This window comes from Nomascus leucogenys, chromosome 3 (genome assembly GCF_006542625.1).
Source record: "Nomascus leucogenys isolate Asia chromosome 3, Asia_NLE_v1, whole genome shotgun sequence".
In the NCBI taxonomy this organism is placed as follows: Eukaryota; Metazoa; Chordata; class Mammalia; order Primates; family Hylobatidae; genus Nomascus; species Nomascus leucogenys.
The window spans coordinates 46,899,724-46,927,679 of NC_044383.1; the positions used below are offsets into that span (position 1 = coordinate 46,899,724).

A 27,956-nucleotide genomic window follows, 5' to 3' on the forward strand; every position below is an offset into this window, starting at 1 on the left:
CTTATGTAAATGCTCTCTGTGATACATAGATATAAAAAAGGAAATTGTAAGAATCCGTGAATACACGATTATTCTACTGTGCAGAATAATCCTTTTAGCATAGGATAGATGGTGGATGCACAGGTAAAACCTAAACACAGATAATTAAAGATGCAATTTCTCCTCCAAACTGGAACTGGTAGTGTGACCCAGCTTAGCACTGGTGGCCACCACTTCTGAGTCACTGAGAAAGAGATTGTGATATAATTTGGATGCTCTGTATACAAGACTGAAGGGTAGTAGATGAAAAAAAAGCCAGACACAAGAAGTTTACAATTAACACATGGCCTTTCTCTTTTCCGTAATCATTTGGCTCATTACCCTATGTTCATCCAACTTCCCCACCAACAATTTTATTTCGCTCTGTCCAATAAGGCTTTACGCTGAAAAACCTTGGAACTGGTATTGCCCTGTCATTCTTACTAGGGTCAGAACCATGGGACTTCAAAGTAACTAACACACACACACACACACACACACACACACACACACACACACGCCTTCCTTTCTGAATCCATCCAGGCATCAAAAATAGAAAAGAAGTAAAAGTCAAAGACCAAGGTGAATTTGTGCAGGTTACTGTCTAAAGGCAGTTTAATATTTACGAAATGTCACACACATACACACACACTCACACTCTTTAGGATCCAGTTACAAGCGCTGCGTCATCCGCCAGATCACATGGTAATTGTTGCTATTTCAAGGATCAAGTGGCATAAAGCTCCCCCCCACCCTACCCCCTTCCCTTGGTACCATATAGCGTGGAAGAGTGAGTTTTGTGTGATGGAGTGGGACCAGGCTCTCTGATCCAACCCTCTGCTAGCAACTCGGCTGTCGGTGGGGTGGCGCGCGCGTATTCTCACGGAGTGACTAAGAAAGGGGGACGGGGGAGGGGGTCTCAGGGGAGGAAGGGAAGCTCTAATTGGTTTCTCAATGAAAGATAATCACCTACTCCCCAGAGAGGCTGGAGATTAGCACTCTGCCTCTCCTCTCCATCGCTTTCAGACTTCTCATCCTCCCCTCGGTGCTTTTAGTCCATTCAGCAGAAGCGGATCGAAGCAGGAGGCTCCCCGCGCCGCATTAGGGGCGCACTCCGCCGCGCTCGAGTACTTAGCGCCCATTCACTCGCTCACCCGCGCCCTCCGCTCCCGGCTGCCGTCCCAGCCGCCGCCGCCGCCCGAGAAAAAGTTCTGCGGAGGGGCTCAGTGAAAAAATGAGCGAGCTGGAGGAAGACTTTGCCAAGATTCTCATGCTCAAGGAGGAGAGGATCAAAGAGCTGGAGAAGCGGCTGTCAGAGAAGGAGGAGGAAATTCAGGAGCTGAAGAGGAAACTCCACAAATGCCAGTCGGTGCTCCCAGTGCCCTCGACCCACATCGGCCCTCGGACCACCCGGGCGCAGGGCATCTCGGCCGAGCCGCAGACGTACAGGTCCTTCCACGACCTCCGACAGGCGTTCCGGAAGTTCACCAAGTCCGAAAGGTAGGCGCGGAGGCCGTGGGCCCGGGTGCTCGTCCCGGCCCGCGGCGCAGAGGCTGGGGGCTCTGGCCGCGGCGACTGGGGCGGGTCGGCCCAGGGCGCCCCCTGCTCGTTGCGGCGCGCGGAGTGGGGGTGGCCCCGCGGCCGGGGAATGGGAAGTGTTTATTTTTATTTCTGCCCATCACGTGCTGTGCTTGTCTCCGCCGGGCTGGGAAAGGCGAGCTCCACGGGGAGACGCGCCCCTGTGGCGTGGGGGTGGGGAGGAGGACCGCGAAAAGTTTACTCGCGCGGGCTAACTTGTGTCCTCCACACATGGCTGCAGTCGCGCGGCTGTCCTTCGTGCGCCCCGCTGGGGGCGTCCACGCAGGGACCCAACCCTGCCCATCCAGGGGCCTGGAGAGCTTCCCAGCGGCGACCCCCCGGACTCAGGCCACTGGACATGCTCAGTGGGGCTGTCCGAGCGTCCTAGGGAGGGGCGACTGGAGGCTGGACAGGGTTGGGCTCAACTTAGGGACTGAACCTGCCCAGAACCCGAGCTCTGCTGGCGGACGCGGGGACGGGACGGGGAGAGGCGGGACAGGGGCTTGTCTCTAGGGCAGGGATCCAGCCTGGAGCATGGGGGCGAGGCGGGGAGAGGTTTATTCACAGGGTCACTTTCAAGTCATCTGTGATGTCAGCAAGACATTGCAAAGAAGCCCCACCTTCTGAACGTTCCTTTGCTCTGATTGTGTCTCTTCCAGAAATGCAACACCTTAGGCTGCTCTAGGCTTGGAGTCCACTCAGTGACCTTGCACCTGAAACAGATTTGGGGTTGCTCGTCAGCCCTGTCCCAAATACTGCGCCCTCCCTTTTTGTTTTCCCCTGAGTCCCTCCCTGGAAAAGTTGGGATGAAGAGGGCGGAGGGGTGAGGGTAGGCTGTTTCTCTGGACGCCTCCGGGCTCCTTCCTTTCCTCCTCTCCGGCACTTTAAGAGACAAATCCTGCCAGTTCAAAGTTGTATGTCACTCGTTTGGGGTGTGCAGAGGAGGCTGGGTGGATTTTGGCCACAAGTAGGAAGCTTTTGCACTCCACTCGTCGCCTTCACCGGAGAAGGCTGATCGATTGGCTGCAGCATTAAAGCGCCTCTGGACATTAGGGAGAGGAAGTGCAGACTCCAAAGCCCATTACTGGCTTTTAGTCCCTGGAAGTGCAGGGCCGAAAGTGCATTTCTCAGGATATTGAATATTCCATTAGGCGTGCCTTCATGCCCGCCTACCTCTCTTACTCCTTCCCTCTTCTTAGATCATTTGCTGTCTGAGTTTGGGGCCCTCAGGGGACTCCTAAACTAGTCCCCCTCTCTCCGTTTAGCTCTCTCACTTTTGAGGCAAGCTCTTCTGAAGAGGATGTCCTTCCCACTGTCCCCATCCAGGTCAGCTCCAGGGCGCTTAGTGTCTGCCACTGGCCCACTGCACCTCCTCCGTGTCTGCCTCTGGAGTCCCTCTTGTGTATTGATTATATGGGATGGGGAGCCAGGGAGACTGAGCAGGGGTTCAGAGTTACTAGAAGAAGACCAGGAGCTGGGAGCCAGAGTGGGGAGGAAAACAGGAATCAGGCAGAAAGGACTCCTCTTAAGGAATTGTGAGACCTTCTGAACAGCCATCTCAGAAGACAGCTTTCAGATTTCCTGAGTGACTTAGTGACATTCCACTTACGAATTGACACTGTGTACATGGCACCTTTGGGCCCATCTTGCCTTGAAAGCCCCTTTTGGATGGAACAGTGGCATTTTCCTTCCTTTTCTCAGGACTGCAAACAGACCTAATATTTGGCCTTGCCCTTGCCTGAGAAGCTGCTGCTGAGTCTTGTCTCAGCCGGGCTGTGCATTCCGAGCGGCTGCCCTGCCCTGCGCTCAGCAGCTGGAATCAATCTGCCCACCTCCTTAAGAAGCCACTTCATCAGCGGTCACCCGGCAGCTGCTCGCCTCCCAGGGCTGCCGGGCTAGGGCTTTATCGCATTTTTGAAATTTCAGATTTCTGTGTCTGGGCTATGCCCCTCAAACAGTAACAGCACCGCTTTGCAGCAGGGAGGAGATTTCACCAGGGTATGGAGGGGACAGGAGAAAAGCCCTCCTTCCCAGAGTCCACTGTCATTCAGGATTTGCCCTCAAAGAGGCAAGAAATCTCTAAGAATGAAAGGAGATGTTTTGTTGTTGTTGTTGTTTTTTGTATGTACTGGGAGGACATGGCTAATCTTGGATATGCACACATCATCCTTCTGTCCTTCTCTCTTCCCCTCCCTTTCCCAACATTTTCATGTTAGGAGTAGGAACATTCATCATGAGTGGATCATGCGCAGTAGCGGTCAGTGCATATTTGTGTCTATAGCAAATAGCTGGAGTACTTTTCTACTTCCTCTCTGTGCTGATTTACACTGGGAGTGAGGGTAAACTTTTTCCCATTCAGCGTTTAGTTTCATACTTTCAAATAGAAGTGTGGAGTTTATTTTCAGCAAGCTGACTCATTAGAGTTTAAAAATTTTTGACAGGTATAATATATGGGGATAGTAAACATTAGAATTATGTACTCTTCCTGGCACTTAAAGAGACAGTACTAAATTATCCTTGGCCAGATACCTCATTTTGGCCAAGAAAGGAAATAATTTATTAAAGTATTTCTGGGATACAACATTTAATATGAAACAAGATACTTTTAAAATAAAAATTGTTTAAAAATGTTCAGATAAGGATTTGACAAGTAGATATTCCATCACCTCACCTTTTTTTTGTTTTGTTTTGTTTTGTTTTTGTTTTTGTTTTGAGACGGAGTCTCGCTCTGTCACCCAGGCAGGAGTGCAGTGGCGCGATCTCGGCTCACTGCAAGCTCCGCCTCCCGGGTTCACGCCATTCTCCTGCCTCAGCCTCCCGAGTAAACCTCACCTGTTTTTTGTAAAAGGCTGTGCCATTCTGAAAGACATGCTGGGGCTGAAAGAGAATGCTTTATTGCAAAGCTAGTGTTCAGTTATGATTTCTGTAGCATTTGAATGATAACTATTCATGCTACAGATTCATTTCAAACTTGATCAAAACACCCAGTTTTCATACCAACAAGAGCAGAAATGTGGCCTGAAAGTGCAGTCGGCCGCCTCTATCCATGGGTTCCACATCTGTGGATTCAACCAACTGAGGATCAAAAATATTCAGGAAAAAAAAAAAGAATGATTGTGCCTGGACTAAACATGTATAGCCTTTTCTTCTAAACAATACAGTATAACAACAATTTACATATAATTTATATTGCATTAGGTGTTATAAGTAATCTAAAGATGAGTTAAAGTGTATGAAAGGATGTGTGTAGGTTTTATGCAAATACTACACCATTTTATATAAAGGACTTGAGTATCTGTGGATTTTGGTATCCTCGGAGGTCCTGGAACCAATCCCCCATGGATACTGAAGGATGACTGTGTAGGAATTTTATTTATTGAAAAGAATGATGAAAAACTTTTGCCTATAAACACTGCTTCAATGAATGATCACAATCTTAAAAATTTGCGTAATAGGTGACAAAAATATCTTAAGCATGTATCCTGAACAAAGGAAATGGAATTGATTAATGACTGTAATCTAGTCAGTCCAATTAGCCAGATTTCTGCGTCCACAGAGGGTATAATGCACAATCTCCATTAAGAATGATCTAAGTATCTAAGGAATGCTTAGATGAAAATTATACTAGGAAAGGAAGATCTGAGCTCTCAGCATAAGTATCAAGTGTACAATATGATGATCATGTTTAAAAAGAACATATCCAACTTATTGTGGTACTCATTTTTAGACCCCTTAAGAAATGCCCAGTAGGGATCAAGTGATTATCTTTGAAAACTGTAAGCTGTTTTGGATGATGGTGATGATATTTTACATTTATATTTTAAATACTGTTTTTCTGCCAAAGAACTCCAAGTGTTTTACATAGATCTCTGTGAACTCTTGATTTTCTTAATGAATATACTCCACATCAGGAATTGCCTATTATCTTTAATCCTTTTCCTTACTCTTTTTGCATACACCCAAACTCCTTATTTTGGCTGCCTAGTTAGCCAGTGTATGCTCAGGAACTGCACACAATTTTTTAATGAGTTTAAGGAAAGGCTTGAATCAATATTAATCTGTTACAGGAATAAAAATAGACGTATTCCAGACACATTTGAGTTATTCTTGTCATGAATCCCTTGATTCTTGATAATGTAAATTGATCATTTGCAACTGGAACTTCCTTTCACTGGGGCATGGATGCCTTGGGATGGATGCCCCAGAAAACTCATTACCTTTTGTCTCTCTGATCCAATTCACATTTGATTTGACCTTAGGACGAAATCAAGGAGTTTGGCCTACTTCTTATATAAGCAAGGTCAATGAAGTGAGTAGGTCTTAGCTGCATTCTGGGTCCAGAGTCAATTATTTATTAATTGTTCATGTGGAAAATACACAATGCTGTAAAATAGCAATGAAAGCAATAATAAAGATAGCTAATCTTAGCAATCTTAGAGCTGTGCTGAGCTATTTACCTGCACTAGCTCATCGTTTTCTACAGCAGCCCTAAAAGACATCCCCACTTTTCAGGCGAGGAATCTGAGGCTTGAAGAAATTTAAGTCGCCTGCCTAAGGTGTCACTACTAGGAAACGCCATAAAGTTTCAAACCTAACTCTTGAAGAGTTTAGAACCCAAGTACTCAACCACTATACTATATGAACTTGGAATAGGACTGGTTCTAGTTTAGTAAGTGGGGAATCCTTCTAAATAGGAAGAAATGAACCTTCCCTAAATTAGAATGGGAATTAAAAGTCTTAGAGCCAGTGATAGGCTAACCTCGTGAAAAAGTGACCAATGAATCTTTGTATCTAGCACATGTCCGTTGGATCTGCCGTGCCAGGCTGGAATTACCTCAGTTAGCCCTGCTCTTGGGATTGCCCTTTACCAGTTCTTCATCTTCTTCCTTCCTCATCCAACTTCTCTAGCTCAGTGCTGTGTTACAGGCAGGTCAGATGATTATAATACAGTTATGAAGGATATGAAAATGACCTTGGTTGCCTCCTTTGAATACCCTTTGCTATTTGTCACTTGTGTCATTCATGCTAATCCCTTCATCCCTACCTTTCCCACCATGAATATGGATTGATTACTGCCTGATAATATGCCAAGATATTAACCTGTTACCTCTTTCTGATGAACGTGGTAATGTCCTAACAGGAACTTTTGGAAGAGGATATTTATTTAGTTTACTCAGCTGAGTAATATTTCTGACAAGATTTTAAGGGGAGGTAGGCTGAGGAAGGGAAAGGAAGATTTTTAGGGAGCACGGCTTGTAAACATCCTTGTATCTTGCCAGATGTGATTTGAAGAGTACAAGGCTTAAGCATAAGGACTTCATACATGCTTTCAGTCAAAGCTGTACAGGAGGTGGTAGTGTCTTGATTTTAGTGATGAGAAAACTGAGCAAATCCTTGTGGAAGTGTCCTTCAAAGGATCTCAGAAATAAGACCAGAAAGAAAATTTAGGTTGTTTGATTTTTATTTTGCATCGGTACCAGAGTTGGTGAATTGAGGTCTTCAACTTATCTGTTTAACTTGTTATTTAAGACACATTGATTTTGCTTTGGGGTTAGTTCAGGTTCAGGAGTCTTGCGCATTTTCCAAATGTATTTGTGATACACCAGGAGTTCTTGTTCCATTTGAATTACCAATATATGCACAGGTTGAAAGTTTACATTTAATCGTGTATTCACTGGAAATTTGACCCTCATGAAACTATTTCTAACAGACCTGAAAAAACAAAAGATGTTGTATCTTTTTCCTCTTTCCTGACTAAGGGCCTGTTTCCTAGTGCCCTCTCACCATAGCATGTAAGAGATGCTGAGAGTGTGTTAAAACCCTTTCTTTTGATAAGATTTTCAGGTGATTTCATAGTTGCTCAGGGTATGAATAATTATTTTCATTTGCCATTGAGAATCTGCTTATCAGAGTTCAGGACCCTTGTTATCTAGGTTTCTTGTAGCTCTTGGAAGTTACTGTGAGCTCTGAGATAAACCAGGGATAGCATATCCTGTTTCACAAAAATGAAAGCTCAGAAGTTTGGGAATTGTCAGAAAGGAATACTGACCTTGAGTCTAGAGTCATTGGTGTGCTGTGCTGTTGGCTCCCTGAAGAGAAAAGAGGAAGTAAAAGAAAAATAAGGGAAAAGAAAAATATGTGTATACATATGTGTGCATATATGAACACATACACACGTGTCAAACTGTCACCACTTTATTAAATTTACAAACGTGCATTTCTTAATAATAATTATTACTTGAAAACCCTCTAGGTTGATCCAAATCAGTTTCCTATGGAAAGGAGGGTTTACTTCTTAGGTCTGTTATTATAAGCAGATCACAGCATCTTATAGTTTGTAAAATGCTTGTGTTTCGTATTAGTCACATAGCCCAGTGCTTAGCCCAGAAAAAGGTACTGGATTCAGTGTTTGCCACTCCTGGTTGAAGTATTTCATCCTTCTTTTACCTAGTGATGATTTTTCGTCTCCTTTTCGATGCTCCTGGATCTGCCTGTGTTGTGTGTCCCTCTTTCGGGTCCTTGTGTTTCTTCTGGCTTAACATCTGTAACTCCTATTAGATCTGTTTTATTTGCACAAGTCATATGACAGCAAATATGGAGCAGATTTCTTACTCAAACTATTACTCTAATCTCTTAAAATCTTTCATGTTCTCAGATGTTTCAGATATTATATAATTTAAATTTTCTGAGGTTTCAGAAATAATTATTAATCGTTCATGTTGAAAATACATGCTTTAGGCTGGGCACGGTGGCTCATGCCTGTAATCCCAGCATTTTGGGAGGCCAAGGTGGGCAGATCACTTTAGGTCAGGAGTTCAAGACCAGCCTGGCCAAAATGGTGAAACCCCGTCTCTACTAAAAATACAAAAATTAGCCAGGTGTGGTGGCACATGCCTGTAGTCCCAGCTGCCTGGGAGACTGAGGCAAGAGAATCGCTTGAACCCGGGAGGCAGAGGTTGCAGTGAGCCAAGATCGTGCCCCTGCACTCCAGCCTAGGTGAAAAAATGACAGAGACTCCATATCAAAAAACAAAACAACAACAACAACAAAACAATGCTTTAAAATATTTGCACACTGCAAAATGGATATATCCAGAAAATGTATGTCTTTAAAATAGATTTGTTTTATTATATAATGACTGGTAGTAGAAACTAATCTCCCTGTTTTATTTATTGCTGTTCTTAAACAACAGAGTTCGTTTTAAAAATGCTTAACTTTCTCTGCACTGCTCACTAAACATTATTGATGGATCACCAACTTTGGGGTATACTATGTTGATTTTATTTTAAACATTTTAAAATTGTTTTTACATATGAATATGATAGAAACCCATACTACCTTAGAAAATTATGTAGTTTTAAATTCAATCAATATTAAGTTTATATTGACTCAAAAGTTTTAAAATACTATTTGTAATTTTTCCTGTCCAGTGTGCTAGCTGCATCTTCAACCTTTTTCTAGTGCATATTGATTTTATATATTCTTGGAAATTAGTCCTAAGCAGTTAATTTGTTATTCTAGGATTTGATTTGGATTGATTTTGTTATGTATTTGAACCCACTGATAGCACTTTCATATGCAAGATGATAACATGACTGTGCTGATTTCATCTGAGTGTTTATTTATTAAGGCAAATCCAGGAAGATGACTACTGTAATCAGCTTGTTAGGATTTAGTTTGACTGTTTGATTCGTAATAGGTATATTGCAACTACACTTCTTCAATTATCCTCTCGGACTTAGTCCTAATTCAGACTCTCCTTCCTTTTTAGTCCAATTTAGAGAGTACTTTAAAATGTGTTTTAAATTCTCAGATATGTCTTTATTTGAGTACTCTGACCTCAAATGCTGGAAAAGTACTGGCAAAAACCTTATAGGGTTCTAAAAATAATTGTATGTTTGCCTCTTACAAATATTCGTGGGTCTGTTTATTCAACTATATGGTACTGTTATTGTCTAACAAGCAAATCTATAAGCCTTTGGGTAAATGTTAATATTTTTCTTGATGCTTCTCATTGCCCCCATAGTGCAGATAATACTAATTTCATGTATCACATGGTCACCAAGGGGTCTGGCTACATATGCTAAAAATTTTCCAAATAGAAAATTCTTTTGTATCTCAGGTTGTAAACCCTTGGGTAGAAACCAGGTCTGTTTACAGTAAAAATTCCAGCCAAGTAAAAACCTCAGCTTACCATACATTTATCTTCCCACATGCTACTTTTCAGAGAAGAGGTAAGAGGAGCACTATCTAGAACATATTAAAAACAAATTTTAAAAATCCTGAAGCCTTCCCTAGAATAAAACCAGTTCATACTCCATTTAGTCTCCTCTCAGAGAAAAATATCACTCCAAAATACTCAATCCAATATCCTGTGCTTTACTCTGGCAGGTTTAACTGTGGTGCCATGACAGTGGTGTGTATTTGATTAGTTGTAAGGTAGAAACGAGTAAATAATGGCATAAAAATCAAAATTCATGAATAATTTGTTTCTTAAAAAATAAGATTGTGTGCACTCACAGGCACCTCCCGAGGGATAGCCATTTTCTTGCATTCCAGTTGGCTTTCTTGACTGGGAAGATTACAAATACATGGCAGGAAATTGCACATAATCCACAGACAGTCTTGTCTTTTCACAAGAGTATCTTGCACATGGGAATGTCATCTATCTTATGAATCACTGTAGAAAAAAGTGTTTGAGAGCCTCTGATCTGAGCTATGGTTCTAAAAAATCAGAATCTTGACTCTGTGTCACTTAACGCTAATTATTTATAAGTAAATATAAGATTCACTAGATTCTACTTAGCCAGCACCTATATTTCATAACAATGGTTCCCAAAGTGTGATGTTTATATAATTGGTGGCACCAGGGATGCTTCTATGTGGTAGACAAGTGAATTTATTTTATAGTTATAGACATTTTAATAAGTGTTGGGAGAAAACATGTAACAATCACATCAAATCCATTGCTATGTAGCTGTGTTGCTGAGGGTAAGGCTAAGTATTAAGAGTTCATAGATTTTTTTTTTAAGAATGAGGTGTAAAAATACAGATTGTGCATAATGTCAATATGGGTACACAAGAAAGTTTTGGGAAAGATTGTTTTAAACTCATTTTCAACAAGGAATGAAATGGATTGTTTTCCTGTTTGTGTTTTTACTCCCCACTGCCCTGTTTGAAGAATTCTGGCCGAGTTCTCTCTGTATCTGTGTTTGAATGACTCCTTGCATGCTGTTTGTCAACTTCTTCATGGGAATTGCTGCGGGGACACAGAGTTAGATGGAGATGGTGGTTTTCATGAAATATATTCTTGCTTTGAGGATAAGTCATTCTGGTTAAAAATTGCTAACGTTAATACATCATCAGAAAAACATTTGACTCTCCTCCTTCAGATTTATAAACTCTCTTGCCATGAGGTCCATGGCTGAACAGGCCAGCCTAGAAATAATAAAGGATGCTGGGGCACCCACTTCCATCCAGCCTGGGTTCCCTGGGGAGCTCTCACTTCCCGTACTGTCTCTGCAGTGAGGCCTCTCGTTTCCTCCTCCAGGCTCCTTCTTGATTCCTGACAGTAGATGCCTGTGGCTGTGAAGGGCCATTCCACCATGTGGTATTTTATAGCAGAAATACATGGTGCTTCCCCCTACCCCTTTCTTTGTAAAGAAACAACTTGGAAAAAGTTTGGAAAGGAACAATCTTTGATAGGATACACATTTATTTTCCCTTAATCTGTTCCCTTTCCTTGTAGAAAAAAATTAGATTATTCCCAATTATAACTATGTTTTTTTTTAAATTATATTGTTAAAAGGAATGGCTTTGTTAAATGAGAAAAATATAGGAGAAAAGAAGTATATTACATACAGGATGAGGAATTTGCAAACATCCACTTTTCTTTCTAGAGCATAGTTCAGGTCATCTCCCCAATGGCTTAAGAAAGGGAATCCTTAAGGTTTGAATAGAAGTACCCTCCTAAAGGTAGGAAAAACAACAAAAAAGAGGTGGTTCTGTGGGGAGAAGATAGAGGAGACATAGAGAGATTTCAACAATTACCACGAGATGGCAGCAGAAGTATAATATTTAACAATTGTGGGCCCCACTAGGAATTTGAAATGGCTTTTAGTTGAATTTTAAAATACATTGTCAAATATATAACTTTCTTAATATCAGGATTTATAAGTTTGAAAAGTGTATTATCAGATACATATGGTCTTACATTTTTTCCAGTTAGTAGTGGTTTTGGGGAATATATTTAAAAAGCTAAAGTTAAATTTTCTTCTCGATGTTTGTCTTAAGGAATAGAGAAACAAAGAGTACAGTTTGCATGGAGAGTTCTTTGAACATTGATAATAGACTGAGGGAAATTCCTAAAACCCCTATGAGGAAACCTCTGGACTCATACTTGGCTGAGAGAAGAAAACAGAGAAATAATGGAAAATTAATAGTAGTAAAAAAAAATGTATGTGTGAGGAGACTAAAGGAATGGCTTCCTATTCACTCCTTTCTACCCCCATAACAAATTAAAAGAAAATTATAGGAAAAAATTAGATCAGTTATTAGATGAAACTCATAATAGGTTGCTTGATCTCTTTGATAATTCTGCGATTCTAGAATGTAATTAATTAAATCTTAATGTGGCCTATTGTAATCTGAGATTTCCATTATAAAAATATTTTAATAATTAAGTTAATATGATTATTTATTTACATGTATCTAAATATTTTTAAGAGAATAGCAAGGTGTTTTATGAGATACTCTGAATATAAACTGCCTCTCAAAAATTTTTGGGTAAAGAGTAGTCTGGCTTATACCACATAGGGTTACACTGTGGGTTGGATCTAATGGGCTGTACATTTTTGGATCAATATTCCCTCAGAAAGTGCCATTCAGCCTTCCTGTAAAAGGCTATTTCATTCAGTCTGTGACCCCTTTCATGTGAAACCTCCCAGGGGCCTGGATGTGAAGCAGTCTTGCTGCTGGCATCATTTGTGATTTAACACTGAGGAGAAATGTACTTATTTTGGTCTGTCCCAGCAATCAAGGGTCAGTGGTAAAAGGAAGTTGTACTCTGGGTCAAAACAAGTCAGTTTTGGATTAATGCTATTCCTTGGCCTCTTTAATTGGTCTTTTTGCTCAGATACTGTGTTAGATCATACTTAGATAAACAGGCAAGAAGGGAACTAGAGAATTTAGAACAGTTCACATTTTCAAGCCCCGTTTGACAATAAGATGCTTTTATAAAAAGTGTTTTGAAATTCTGTGATATATTTATTTGGGGTTATCAATATATAGAAATGCTCTCTGGGATAGTAGTCAATATTTTTCCTAGGTTAGGATAAAAACAATGTTACACTGTCTATGACTGCCAAAGAGAACCAAGGGTAGATCGAATGTTGGGTATGCTTTCTCGTGTCTGCAGGGCCAAAAAAAAAAAAAAAAAAAAAAAAAAACCCTAGCCTCCATTAGACATGGTGAAGCAAGCAATAGACAGTAATATCCTTTATTTTCTCTGATCTTTCTAGTTTGTTATCTAGGCCAAGACAAATTCCCGAAGTATAGCAGCAGGGTTTGAAGCATGTTACATTGAAATCCCCTGGTTACCCAGCCTCACCATCTGACTCCAGGGCATCACGAGAGCTGTCCGCACAAAAGGAGACAGGCTGTGGACTCTCTAGGCTTCTTGATATTAGAGCAATTAGAAAAAGAAGAAAAAGTTTCTGTTTTGTGGTACCAAATCCCCATTCACCATGTTAAAAGTCTGGACATGCTTTTATGATACTTATGAGCATACACTACATCTCAGACTTGCTGACTTTAATCTCTTCTTAGCCTATGTCTGCTTCCTTGATTGTTTTAATTGCAAAAACAATGTGTGCTGGTTGTCAGATAATAAAGACATATACATTTTATTTTCTCCTACCAATCTTTTCTACTTGTCTTCCAGCAGATACCCAATGTTAAACTTTCTGTATGTTTCCGTAAATCTTTATATGTACAGAGAGAACTCACCTGCTCATTTGGGGGGTTTTATTTTTTCACCCGAAATAAAATACTTCCATAACACCCCTCAGTAACCTGCTGTTTTTGCTTAATAATAGTACCTAGGCTTCTTTCCAGATCAGTCCATATTGGTCTTTCTAATAGCTATGTAATAATAATTCCATAGTATTCATATACCTCAGCTTATTGATACTGATATTTTGGCTTGTTTTTTGCAAGCATTCAATGCTGCAATTGATATTGTACACATTTTCTCATATGTTATTTATGTATTTATTTATTTATAGGATGAATTCCAAACAGTGAGAGTCCTAGGTCAAAAAAACTATTAATATTTGACTTTTTTAGTTTATGTGATTATACATACACTTTCTATATGAGATAAATAATCTATAAACTTTTCTATTAAAAAATGTATACTGGCTGGGCACGGTGGCTCACGCCTGTAATCCCAGCACTTTGGGAGGCCAAGGTGGGCAGATCACCTGAGGCTGGGAGTTTGAGACCAGCTTCACCAACATGGAGAAACCCCGTCTCTACTAAAAATACAAAGTTATCCGGACGTGGTGGTGCCTGTAATCCCAGCTATTGGACAGGCTGAGGCAGGAGAATCGCTTGAACCTGGGAGGCAGAGGTTGCAGTGAGCCAAGATTGTGCCAAGAGGTTGCAGTGAGCCAAGACTGCACTCCAGCCTGAGCAACAAGAGAGAAACTCTGTCTCAAAAAACAAAACAAAACAAAAACAAAAACAAAAAACAAAAAACAAAAAACTGTGGGCGGGCGGCATAAACAATTAATTTTTTACATTAAAGACAGACAGAATTAAAAAAAATCAAACGTACAAACAGTGGAAACATGGAAGGTTCTTTTTTTTATACTTGAGTTACATTCATGAGAATGCTCTTTTCGGAAGGATGTTTACATGCCCTTTTACTTTTCAGATTTATAAAGTCCGTATTGTACACTTGGTTTGATGTTTGTGGGTGTGTGCCTGTGTGTGTGTTTAAGCTGAAAAAAAAATTAATTGCTATAGTGTAATTTTGAAAATAAGGAAAATAAGGATAAAACTATCTATTGCTCTTAAATAAAATAACTACAAGTCCTTCTTTAAGAATCACAATGATTTGTTTTTCTTTTCATCAAAATAAGTTTTTGGTATTCTAGCTCCCACTTGGGAAAATAACAAATTCCAAGTCCCTCAGCTACTTTTTTTTCAAAAGGCTAGTGGGGAGATTTGGACATATATGGTATTGGAACCACTCAGTGGAGATTTCCTTTTATAGGATGGCAACCTCGGTAGAGATTTCATTTCATTAATTTTTTCTTGGTCATTGTAATGATATTGGACTAGAGTTACTGAACAGTAGCTTTGCAAACATTTATTTGGATCAGAATTCAATCATATTAAGGGTATTCAATCATGTGATTGGAGCCAAAAGGTAAAATCATTTTGGGGGAGTAGGAAGGGTAACCTTAGAAATTTCAGCCTACTATTGTGCAGGAGTAACAGGTAGGTTGTGATAATTAAAAAAAAAAAAAGATCCTGGGAGTCACAGACTTGATGTTGAATTCTGGTTCCTCCTTGACATGCTGGCTGTGTGATTCTAGACAAATTACATTGTCTTTCTGAACTTTAGTTTCCACATCTATTAAATGGGGACAACGATAGTTTGTCCCCATAAGGTTTTGTATACAGGGGAATTTCCATGTGTGTCTATGGAATATTGAAAGATGATGAGTATGTAAAGGGCTACATAAAAGTGCTATCAAATTTGTAACAATGGAAAGTTTAAAAGTTTTAGAGCTTTTGAAAAATTTAGTTTTGGTAATAAGTTTATAGTGCCTCTTGCTTTGAAAGGGTTTTAGAAGATATCTTTGTTCACCTCCTTTGATGGACAAAACAATAATGACAAATCAAGCAAATATCAAGAAGTTCAGAAAGACTGATATTCCAGTGACATGGTAAGCTGGACATTTGTAAATTGGACCAAAGGGACAATGGAAATGAGATGGTTTAAGTATTATTACCATATTAATAACATAAAGTGTCTTTTTATGATCTGGTCTCGCAGACACAAAATGTGTTGTCACTCAGGTTAACACCCCAACCACCTCTAGAAGACTGAATTTCTTAGCAGACCTGCTTTTGAAGGCCCTGAGTTTAAACAAAACACTGCGATGAATTGTCCGTAAGGCAGGAACCCTGAGTGGGCCAGCTATTTCAGGCTCAGGGAAAGACACTGGAAGTGCTGGAAGAGCTGCTCAGAGTGCTAGAATGTCTGAGTGGGCAGGGATCATTGACAGTTGTGCATATTTTTCCAGGCTGGGTGCCTTATTTTGCAAAAGCCTTTCTCTCCCCTCCTCTCATTGTCTATTCGTGGTTCAGTCCTCAGGAATAATGAGGGCATAACTTTTCATATCTGGTGGAGTTGCAGATGTAGAGATATGGGTTAGAGGCTCTTTGTAGATATTCTAACAATGCAGTTGACGTCAGTTTCAAACTCTGAAGGCTGGAGGGGGAGGTGTGCTTCCACTGAACTTTCTCTGTATGTGCCCATCACCCCATGTCAACGTTAAGCCTTTGTGTAGCCCCAGTGCCTGTTTGCAGTTTAGAGACGGGTTTTACTGTATTTGAGCTTTTTCATGTAGACTAATACTATTTCAGATTTTATTTCTCCCAAGGCAGTTGGATCTATCAGTCAATCAGCTAATATGTGGGAAGACATATGAACTATTTTGGAGATCCAAAGACACTTTGTGTCCTTACTAACCTGACGCTATCATGCAAAAAAACACACAAAGCCACAGCCTCTTCAATTATTAAAAACCTCTCAAGGTTGTTGAGAGGATTAAATGAGCTCATGCATGTAATAGATTTAGTTTATTGCCTTATGGAATGTAGTCATTCAATAAATGTTAGCTCTCATTTTTATCATTTATTGATTCTGACTTCATTCACCAAATATATAAGAACTTTTAAGCCTGTGACAGGAATGGGCCCATGTGTATTCTTCCCATATTTCTAACTATACTTGGATCTAATTTTGCTCATTGAAATAGCTCTGACCCTATTTTCGGAGTAATTTCCTGAATCACAGATGGTACTCTGACATAGGTCATATTTAGGACTTATTTTCCTTTCTTTCTTTTCCATCCATGGTATAGTCTCAGTTTTCTTTCCACGCATTTCACGCCTCCTCTCCACCACCCCATCATAATATAAACTTATTGCTCTAGAAGGAAATATTAGAAACTTTTGTATAGTGATATATTTAGCTGTGCTAGGACCACCTCTGCAGCTATCTACTCTCTGAGCTGTATAAACCAAGGGCTTCTCAAACTCTAGTTTACATATGAATCACCTGGGGAATCTCCTTCAATGCAGGTTCTGATTCAGTAGGTCTGGGGAAGGGCCTGAGATTCTTTTTTTTTTTTTTGAGTGTCTTGCTCTGTCACCCAGGCTGGAGTGCAGTGGTGCGATCTCAGCTCACTGCAACCTCTGCCACACGGGTTCAAGCGATTCTCCTGCCTCAGCCTCTGGAGTAGCTGGGATTACAGGTGCCCGCCACCACACCTGGCTAATTTTTGTATTTTTAGTAGAGATGGGGGTGTTTCACTATCTTGGCCAGGCTGGTCTTGAACTCCTGACCTCGTGATCCACCCACTTCGGTCTCCTAAAGTGCTGGGATTACAGGCATGAGCCACCGCATCTGGCCGTGCCTGAGAGTCTTAATTTGTAATTGTCTCTCAGGTGTTGCTGTTGCTGCTGGTCTCCTGAAGACCATTAAATAGCAAGGGATTAATTGATTCTCTCCAGTTCCTTCCTCCTTTCCTTTTACCATCCAAGTTAAGTTTTCTACACAAATAAAGTGCTATCAGATACAATAATGCAAACTAAGGTATTAATGATACATTAACAGGGATTACATTATAAGATGAACTCATTACCTAGGAAAGCCTACAGGAAATCTTCTGGTATTCTTGTCCCTGCTAGGCCATAAGCACACACAGCTGTAGAATATAAAGGCTAACAGCATGGACTGTGGAATCAGATGAGCTTGAGTTTCAAGTTTCTGATATCTTAATCATGTTGTTTAACATCTTTGACCTTCAATTTCCCCCTGTAAATGGGAATAAGAAGGCCTACCTGAAACTAATGTTATGCAAAAGACCTGTTGTAAACATGCCTTAAACAACAGCCTTTGCTTCTGTAGTTTTAATATTAGTGTTTTGGAGACAAAGTCAATTTTAAAATGTGATTCAGAAGGAATTTTAGTTGAGATATAATGGGAAAGTAGGAAGTACTAATTCAGCATTGTTAAGAGCTTACTTTGTGCGAAGTACTTTAGTGGCATGAATTAATTTGCTCTTCTCAACAATCCCATGGTGGTTTCATGGTGCCACCAGGCAGGAATTATTCCACGTGCTCTGTACAGAGGAGGAGACTCAGTCCAAACACATCAAGAGACTCATCCCAAGGCTTGCTGGTCCAAGACTGTCTGGCTCTAGGGCTCTGACACTATACTACATGATAATCAAGAGTAGGAACATAGGGGAAAATTGGAGGAAACTGGGCTTTGTGAAGACCTTCAGATCATTCAGATGCCCAGTTCTTTTCAAACTGTAGTATGTATAAACATCTCTTGGGTTCCATTTGTTGCAGTGAAGACTCCTAGGCCCATCTCCAAAGATTCTGACTTCATAGGCTTGGGAAATTTGGGACCAGGAAATTTGCTATAACTCCTTGAGAAGTAGCTTTCTAGGTATATACTGCAAGAAGGGTGACTGTATGCATTCATTTCTTAGTTCTGCTGGAACACATTGCCACAAACTGGGTGGCTTTAAGCAACAGAAATTTATTTACTCTCAGGTCTGTAGACTAGAAGTTTGAATTCAAGGTGTCAGCAGAGCCATGCTCTTTCTGAAAACCCTAGGGGAGGAGCTTCCCTTGCCTCCTCCTAGCTTCTGGTGGTTGCTGGCAACCTTTACCATTCCGTGACTTGGACTTGCATTCCAATCTTTGCCTTCATTTTCACATGGTTGTCTTTCCTCTGTGAGTATGTGTGTCTAAATTCCCCTCTTGTAGGAATACCAGTCATTCAATTTGGGGCCCACTCTAATCCAATATGATGTCATCTTGATTACATCTATAAAGATGCTGTGTCCAAATAAGGTCACAGTTGAACCATACACCTGTATTTATTTTCCTTCAAGCCCAAGATGTGGAGCTGTGACTTCTGAAGTCTGCTGAGCCTGTGGAGAAAAGATTTTGGATGAGATGAGGAGAGTAAAGGACACATTTAGGCATCTATGATACAAGGTTTTGTAGAGGCTTTTTCACCTGCCATTTCCATCTGCCCTCCCTCCTTCTCCCGTTTTCTTATTTTTCAAAGGATATGGTGTTGATTGATTGTCATTTGGTTCAGATGAAAGTATTAGTCTCTGGTGGCTCCGTGAAATGTCACACATCTATGATGGTTTATGGTTCTCTTGTTTTCATGGCATGAGTTTTATAAGGATTTATAGGGAAACAAAATTGGGCTTAAAATGTGAGACAACTGGTGATTTTCACTTCTGTAGACTGTAGTTTTCTTACCTGTAATTTTAGAAGGAAAAAAAAAAAACCTTTTATGCTATAATTTCAATGCCTTAATTCCCTATAATTTGGTAACTTGTTTCTTTAGGGTTACAAAGAACAAATGGAATAAACCACAAATAGATATATTAGGATAAAGATAGATTTTCTTTGGTGTATTTATCTAACTAATTTAGAAAAGCTTTAAATGCCAATTAAATTATATATTTTAAAACACGGTTATATTTAGGGATAAACTATTTTTAAGTTAACATTATTTTATGCATTTAAAAGTAGAATTTAAATAGTTCTGCCACCTCCATCTCAATCTAAGGTGCACACACATACTTTTAGCTTTACTAGAGGGTTTTTGTTAAGGTAGCCTATAATAGAAATTGAGGATTTCTGTTATGGTATTTCTATTTTACTGTTATACTACTGAAAATTTAAGCTTTCTCTTACGAATTTAAGAAAAGTTTAAGAGACAGCATGAGCTAGTTGAAGAGTCGTGTTAGTGAATTAGTTTTATATAAAATAAATTATACAATGAAGGACAGTCCAGTTATCATCTGAAGACATAATTTAGAAATTTATGATAATATATTTCTTTCTGGGTCTATTTAATTCTGAAACATTCTCATACAAGGTGGTTCAAAGAATCCAGATTTCTGGGAATGGTTTTGGACTTCTTGAAGATAAAAAATATTTGATAATGCATTGTTCAATATGGAATCATACTTTTTGGAAAGAAAATCTACCAGAACATTCATGCTACCCAGAGAGAAGTATCATTCTCCATTCTCTTCAAAATTGCATCTTCTTTGCTTTGATTCTCATCTGCCTGCTATCAGAGATTTTGGAAACTTTCTCTTCTCTTTGTTGTAAAAGATCTCAGGTATAATTCAAATGGTTATTTCATTTTATAAAAACTTTACTGGAAATGTCCAAGTGCCTTCAGTAGTGGGAGGAGGGGTCAGGAGAGGGTGGCTCCATTGGGAAGCGTGATTGGCCCCTAATTTGTGGGAATTTTCCAGGGCCATTGTTTGTGCGAAGTTGTGTTAAGAATGTAGGTTGAAAGGTAGATGTGGAATTCCGTGGAGCACATGCAGAAAAGCTAATTCTACTACCCAACATGAATCATTCTCTCTATATTAATCATCTTTGCCAATTATTTGGGTGAGGCCATTAATGGCATCTCACTCAGATTTGCACAGGGCAAGATGCTGTGAGGATTGCTTATTATGTTGGAAAACAGAATCAAGATCCCAAAAGATTATGATGGGCAAGAGTAGTGATTTATAACCCTATTTCAGACAATGCTTTCCTTTTCATACCAAATATTTCCTAATGCTCCCTCACTATGCTGAAATGAAATTCATCAATAATATAACCCATCTGCACACATAATTGTGTGTATCTATGCATATATATATATAGTATCCTAACTATAATATAAACAAAAGATAGGGGAACATGTATAATGAAATAATACGTGCTTTAGTAAGTGCTTGAACTGTTCAAGTTGGAGATGATTGCTGGAAAAGGGCTACACAGTAAGTTGAACTGAAGATGTGAAGTGCTTGTTCCTCATCCTGAAATCATTTGATGTAACAACTGAAAACAAATACTAGTACTGATATGTTTTACCGGTTACTCTGGTGCCACTGGTGGTGTTTGTATCAAGTGACTCAGTTTTCCAAAGTGATGAACAGCTCTCTGTAAAGTTTTTAACAAAATAAAGTACCCTCTTTCCTTAATTTACATTTTTGTTGAATTTCCAGCAAACAATTTATAGCCACGCAAAAATAAATACTTGGTTTACATGTAAGACAGACTTTGATTCTAGGCTTAGATAATATGTACAGATTTTTCTCCTGCCTGAATGGCTGGTGGGAGATTTGAAGGCACAGGGGTTGAAGGATAATTATTCAAATTGTGGGATTCTCCAGCGGGTCCTAGGACATCATAACTAAAAAGCACCAATAAATTTCCAAAGTTACCACAAGGGGGCAGTAACGCCCCCACTGAGAATCACTGGGCAAATGGTGTTTCTTAGCCTTGCAACTATGGATATTTTGGATTTTGGATCAGAGAATTATTTGTTGTGTGTGTGGGCGGGGAGGGAGCGGTGTTGAGGGGAGGGAGTGCTGTCCTGTGTATTTTAGGATGTTTAGCAGCATCTTGGACTCTACCCACCAGTAACATCAGTAATACTCTACTCACCAGTAACAGCTCTCCCGACCACCAGTTAGGGCAACCAGAATGTCTCCAGACACCACCTCTTCTCCCATGGTGGGTAAATTCACCCACGATTGAAATCACCAAACAGAATAAAAAAATGCTTAATGAAGAATTAGTGGGAAAATTTTCCTTTGAAACTTCATAATTAGAAGTAACCTTATAGAAGCATTTTTGAAAAGATTAAGGATTTATCTATAAGTAATTTATGAATCGACCAGGATAAATGGCTGCCAAAAATTATTTAATGATTGATTTATATACATAAACATATCAACATTTAAGTGCCTAAATTTATTTTATTTGCTTTGACTCCTGTTGTAGTCAGTAAAGGATTTGTAGCCCTTAATCAAAAGTATAGAATCACTAATGGAAAAGGTGCCATTCTTGCCTTACTCTGGGTTCAGTTGTGGATGCTTTAACAGGGACAATTATTTGTATATGTGAGGAAAGGTAGTTCATGGCTATCAGTCTATTCTCTTGCTGCTGATAACATACCAGAGACTGGGTAACTTATAAAGAAAAAGAGGTTTAATGGACTCACAGTTCCATGTGGCTGGGGAAGCCTCACAATTGTGGTGGAAGGTGAAAGGCATGTCTTCCATGGTGGCAGGCAAGAAGAGAACTTGTGCAGGGGAACTCCCCTTTATAAAACCATCAGATCTCATGAGACTTATTCACTATCACAAGAACAGCACGGGAGAGACCCACCCCCATGATTCAATTACCTCCCATGACATGTGTGAATTGTGAGAGCTACAATTCAAAATGAGATTGGGGTGGGAACCAGCCAAACTATATTGCATGGGTTCTGCATGGTTTCAAGAGGTAGAAGGAAGACATGATTGCAAGCAAAAAGAGTGGTGTTTCCAGCTCAGGGTAAGGAGGAGTTTTCTAGCAGAGCTTCCTGGTGGTTCTGGACTGAGCTGCTTTGGAAGGAACAATAAGTAGTGAATATTCAAGGAGAGAGTTGTTGACAGCTGGCCTTGAGAAAGTAAAATCTTAACGTCTTAAGGTTGGAGAGAATTCTAACAGTGATATGTGTGTTTTTATCCATTCAGTAATTCTAACCCCTCTACAAGCATCATATTTACTAGTCATTACCTCTGTAATTAAAGAGTTCCATACCAGACTACCTCCCTTCCAAGACCATCCATTCCAACCACCCACGTGCATACAATCAGTGAGTGGCTGAGAAGGTACCACCAATATTCAGAATTAAGGCACGCATTTTAAAACATATTCAAAAGACCATTCACTCATTTATTCATTCATTCAGCAACTATTTATTGAGTGCTTACTTTGTGGCAGTCATCATTCTAGGTGCTGAGGACGCAATAGTGCAAGTCATTGGAGTCTGGTCTAGTAATAAAGACAAACAAATAAAAAGACAAAAAATTCAAATTATGATGAATTATAACAAGGCAGTAAATAAAGGTGCAATGGCAGAAAATAAACGGGAGAGGGAAGAGTATATTTAAATGGTATGGTTGGAGATAAACTCTCTTCTCAGGTGGCATTTAAACTGAGACCTAAAAGATGAGAAATAGATTGTTCTAACAGTGGGAAATCACTTTAGACAGAAGGAAGAACATGTGGAAAGGATGTGCGTGGGCAAAGACATCAGCATGCTTGAGGCCCAGAAAGAAAGTCCTGTAGCTGGAATACTGCAGTGGGTGACAGGAACGGTGGCATGCAGTGAGTTTCCAGAAGTATAGAGGGTACAGCTCATCCGGAGGTAGTAAAGCTTAGAGGTTAAGAACATGGACCAAGGAACAAGAGAAACTGCATTCAAATTATATTACTTTTTACACTTATTTTTCATCTGCAAAATGGTTTACGAAAAATACATGCCTCATAGAGTAATTGTGAGAATTAAATGAGATTATATGGAAAGTGCTTAGAACAATGCTTGCAGTTATGGATGTTGGGTGTTATCACTGCTGCTGCTACTATTACTACCACCACTAGCCTTGCAGACTATGTTAAGAAGAAGGCAAAGCCATTGAAGGGCTTTTCAGTTTAGACCATTTAGTAACACTTATTTTTTTGAGATGGAGTCTCGCTCTGTCACCCAGGCTGGAGTGCTGTGGTGTCATCTCGGCTCACCACAACCTTTGCCTCTTGGGTTCAAGTGATTCCCCTGCGTCAGCCTCCCGAGTAGCTGGGACTACAGGTGCATGCCACCACACCTGGCTAATTTTTTGTATTTTTAGTAGAGATGGGGTTTCACCATGTTAGCCAGGATGGTCTCTATCTCCTGACCTCATGATCTGCCCACCTAGGCCTCCCAAAGTGCTGGGATTACAGGTGTGAGCCACTGCGCCCAGCCCTGTAACACGTTTAAACAAGAATCTATAACATAAGCCTAATGAGAAAACAGGTATAGTCACTTATCTTAAGGTTTTGAACATAACATCTACAACAAAACAAGTTAAGTTATAAAGGATAACCTTTTCTTTTGTTGGAATACTCCCTTTACATAATTTGAGTCATTTGGCAATAATGTAGTGAGGCTATTCAACAACTGAGCACTATTTGTTTTAAATCATCTTAATCGATGGCTCTAAAACATCTTCTGGGTTAAAAAACTATATAAACAGCCATAATAATATGCAGGAAAGAATACTGGGATAATAATAAATCCCAAGTTTTGGAGCACAAGTGTCTGGATCCTTTGGAAATAAAGAGGACATTTTTGACATTTTTGAGGGCAATGGAAGAATGAAAAACGTTTATTTATTTTGAATGTGAACATGGTGAATATATGTTAATTGGATTTCTCTATTGCTGTATCTATAGGTATGTTGTATCTTCTCTTCCTATTGCTTTTGGCTCTGTTTTTAAATCTGCCATGTTGCTTCCTGATAGAAGGACACCAGGGCTTTAGGCTCACTGATTCCCGTTGACAGAACAAGTGTTGTTGCCTTATAGGAGCTACTCCTGCATGCAGGCATTCTCTTTTTTGTTTTTTTTTGAGATGCCCCAAAGGGCACTATCAGTTTTTCATCGCATCAGCCAATGTAAGATGGCGTTGTCTTTATTTTTATGAATCAGAGTTGTCTTTGATAGCTTGGTAGTGAGGCCAATTGTTCCTTAAAACACTAATGATAACAATAAAATCCAAGAGGTAAGTAATAGGGCTTTTGAAGGGAAAAATTATCTTGAAAACATTTTTTTTTCACACCTTAGGTCTTCTTGGCACTCCTTATCCATGGTGAAGCTGCATGTGCAGGTATCACAACAGGTCACTTTGGTCTTACTGCACAAATTACTGAAGGCAGTGGACACTATAGAGACCCTAATTTGATCATTATGCAACATATATATGTATCAAAGGGTCAAATTGTACCCTATAAATATGTGCAATTACATGTTTGTTTTACATATTTACATATTTATGTTTCAATTAAATTTTTTAAAGAAATTTTAAACAGATGAAGGGCTGAGAAAGCTGGTCTGTGACCTCACACTTACTTGTTTGATTCTGCAATTCAGACTCTGTAGTCTGACTTAGATGTGGTTCTGGCTAAAAATAAACAAAGACTTGGTTGAAATATTTGGCTTCTGTGCTTCCTGTTTTTCAAGCAATAAGGCAAAGTTGATATTTTTACTTCTTAGAGCAAAAGTGTCTTTGATTACTATATGATAGAAACTCAATCATTTCCCATCATGTATGTTTAATACATTGCAAACCATTACTAAGAAATCCAGCAAAAAACCACACCCATATTTCTATGGAATGGCCTTCTAGCTAAATAAAATGTCTTTTTAAATGAGAAAATACTTTGATTGCAACCCTTACTGAAAAAGTTTCTAAGTCCAATAATGCCTTTACTGAATTGTGAAAGGCTGTCCAGACGCAGTTAAATTTTTCTCCCAGGCTCTTGAACGAATTCCAAGTTACAATTACTAAACATTATTGCCCACTATATCTCCATCAACTATTTATTTAAAACCTACTATGTTCAAGATATTTTCTGTTTTCTGAGACTGTTGTATATCAAACATGTTATTTTCTTGTTACACTATTTGTTCCAATTATAGGTTTGGAAAAGAGCATCCCCATTGACTTTGAAGGCAAGTAGGAATTCTTAGACCCCAATCTTAGTTCTATTTTACATCATTGTAGCTCAGTATATATTTAAATCAGTATCTACAACAGTTCAGGCATATTGTGTTAAGTTGCATAGAAACAGATGCAGTCAGTTACATGCAGTGTTTAGAAGCTCATAGAAATGGATAGAGGAGGCTGGGCTTGGTAGCTCATGCCTGTAATCCCAGCACTTTGGGAGGCCAAGGTAGGCGAATCATCTGAGGTCAGGAGTTTGAGACAAGCCTGGCCAACATGGTGAAACTCCATCTCTATTAAAAATACAGAAATTAGCTGGGCGGGGTGGTGGACATCTATAATCCCAGCTATTCTGGAGGCTCAGGCAGGAGAATCCTTGAACCCGGAAGGTGGAGGTTGCAGTGAGCCAAGATGGCGCCATTGCACTCCAGCCTGGGTGACAAGAGTGAGACTCTGTCTCGAAAAAAAGAAAAAAAAGAAAGAGATAGAGGAAGCCCTCTGAAGGTTATTCTTACAGCTGTGTTAAGCACTATGATTGAAGCATGCTTGATAGAGGAGGCAAAGGGACTAGAAGATCATTGGCAATGAGGGAAAGTCAGGAAAGTTTCTTGGAGGAGCTGATCATCTGAGTGATACATTCTGCATATGTGTTTGCAGGACATCAACCTTATAGAAAGCAGTTTCAGTTGCTTTTATTTCAATTTAGCAATCACTTAATAAACACAATTTACCGATTGCATTGCATTTGGCAGGGAACAGGGATACAGGTTTAGAGATAATTGACTCTGGGTCCCTCCTCTTTCATTTTTCAGTCAAGCATTAAAACATCAAGTTACACTGTATTAATTATTCTGCCAGCTCTGTGTTTTACCTGAAAGTTTTAAAACTTATGTTCTTTGTTCCTCTTCACCAGTGGCCCTCTCTTGCTTTTTATGTAATTAAATCTTTGTTATGATTGAATAAAATTACTATTTTTTTGGCAGAAATGCAGTTCATGTTTCAGGCTAGAATGGTTAACTAAAGCATCATTTTAGGCTTCTGTAATAAATAGAAAATGCTACTTTCCTTTTCTACTTCTTCTGAATATTGTTTATTTCCTAAAGAAGGACAAAGACTAATAGGCAGTACTTTTGGGAAGTATTTAAACATTTCCTCTATACAAGGCATTACAGTTTATAATGCAGTTTTCTATTATTTCATTTCATTAATTCTAACCATAATCCAGTGAAGAAGGTATTATTATCCTTTTTTTTTTTTTTTTTTCGGAATCTTGCTCTATTGCCAGGCTGGAGTGCAGTGGCGCAATCTCGGCTCACTGGAACCTCCGCCTCCCAGGTTCAAGCGATTCTCCTGCCTCAGCCTCCAGAGTAGCTGGGACTACAAATGTTCCCCACCACACCCAGCTAATTTTTGTATTTTTAGTAGAGATGGGATTTTACCATGTTGGCCAGTAGGGTCTCAATCTCCTGACCTCATGATCTGCCCCCTTCGGGCTCCCAAAGTGCTGGGATTACATGTGTGAGCCACTGTGCCTGGCCTATTATCCCCATTTTTAAGATGAAAAAACAGGCTCAGATTAATCCAATGACTTGCTCAAGATGCTATAGTGAACTCTCTTCATGTAACTTCCCCAGCCCCCAGCCAATCCTGACTAAATTATTCTTTCTGTTGTTTAGGATACTGCTTAAGTACATCTCCTCTAAAAAGCCTTCCATGATCCCTCAGCACTGCCAGTGAATCCCTCTTATGTGCTCCTATAGCACCCTCTATCCATCATCCAAAGTAGCACTTGGAATCAATATTGTATTTTTACAATATCTCATTTTGTAAAATTTTTTTACAGATTTTCTGTTTACAAGCCTGTCTTCTCAATTCCACTTGCAAACAACTTGAGAAATATCATATCTTCATTCTCACTGACTCCCCTTTTAGTGTACCTGCCACAGAGAAGATTTTCAAAAATCATTTATTGAATGAGAAAGCTAAATAATAAAAACGTTGTTTGAATGAAAATAAGATAATGTATGTGAAAGTGCTTTGTAACACTTATGTGTATGAGATTTTCTTGATCAAATCGCTGGGTACAAAATGTTATATTAGGATATAGTTTCAAACATTCAAAGAGTTTACCTTCTAGTCCAATAGACACATTGATATGACCCAGTTATAAAACAGTTGCACTGACTTCAAATTTTTTCTTGGGGCTCTATTAATCTGTGATCTCTTACAGTCTTTACATTGGGATAGGTGTCATTTTAAATCATCATTTTTATATCTTCAGGTAAAACAAAAGAGTTGCAAAAGCCCCAATTGCTTATTTTAATATTAATTTTTATTTATTTATTTAATTTTTCGATACAGGGTCTTGCTTTGTTGTCCAAGCTGTAGTGCAGTGGCGCCATCATGGCTCATTGCAGCCTTGACTCCTGGGCTCAAGTGATCTTCTGAGTAGGTGGGACCACAGGTGCATGCCACCACA

At 39.6% G+C, this 27,956-nt stretch overlaps 1 protein-coding gene across 1 annotated transcript in view; it reads left to right on the plus strand.

Annotated features, from left to right (window-relative positions):
• Positions 1 to 1,073: 1,073 nt before the first annotated feature.
• Positions 1,074 to 27,956, plus strand: part of PRKG1 (protein kinase cGMP-dependent 1) — a 1,320,572-nt gene continuing 1,293,689 nt past the window's right edge. The window contains exon 1 of the mRNA XM_003255150.4: positions 1,074 to 1,518. Within this exon, the coding sequence (XP_003255198.1) occupies positions 1,253 to 1,518 (266 nt within the window). The 5' untranslated portion in view covers positions 1,074 to 1,252. The remainder of the gene's footprint in view (positions 1,519 to 27,956) is intronic.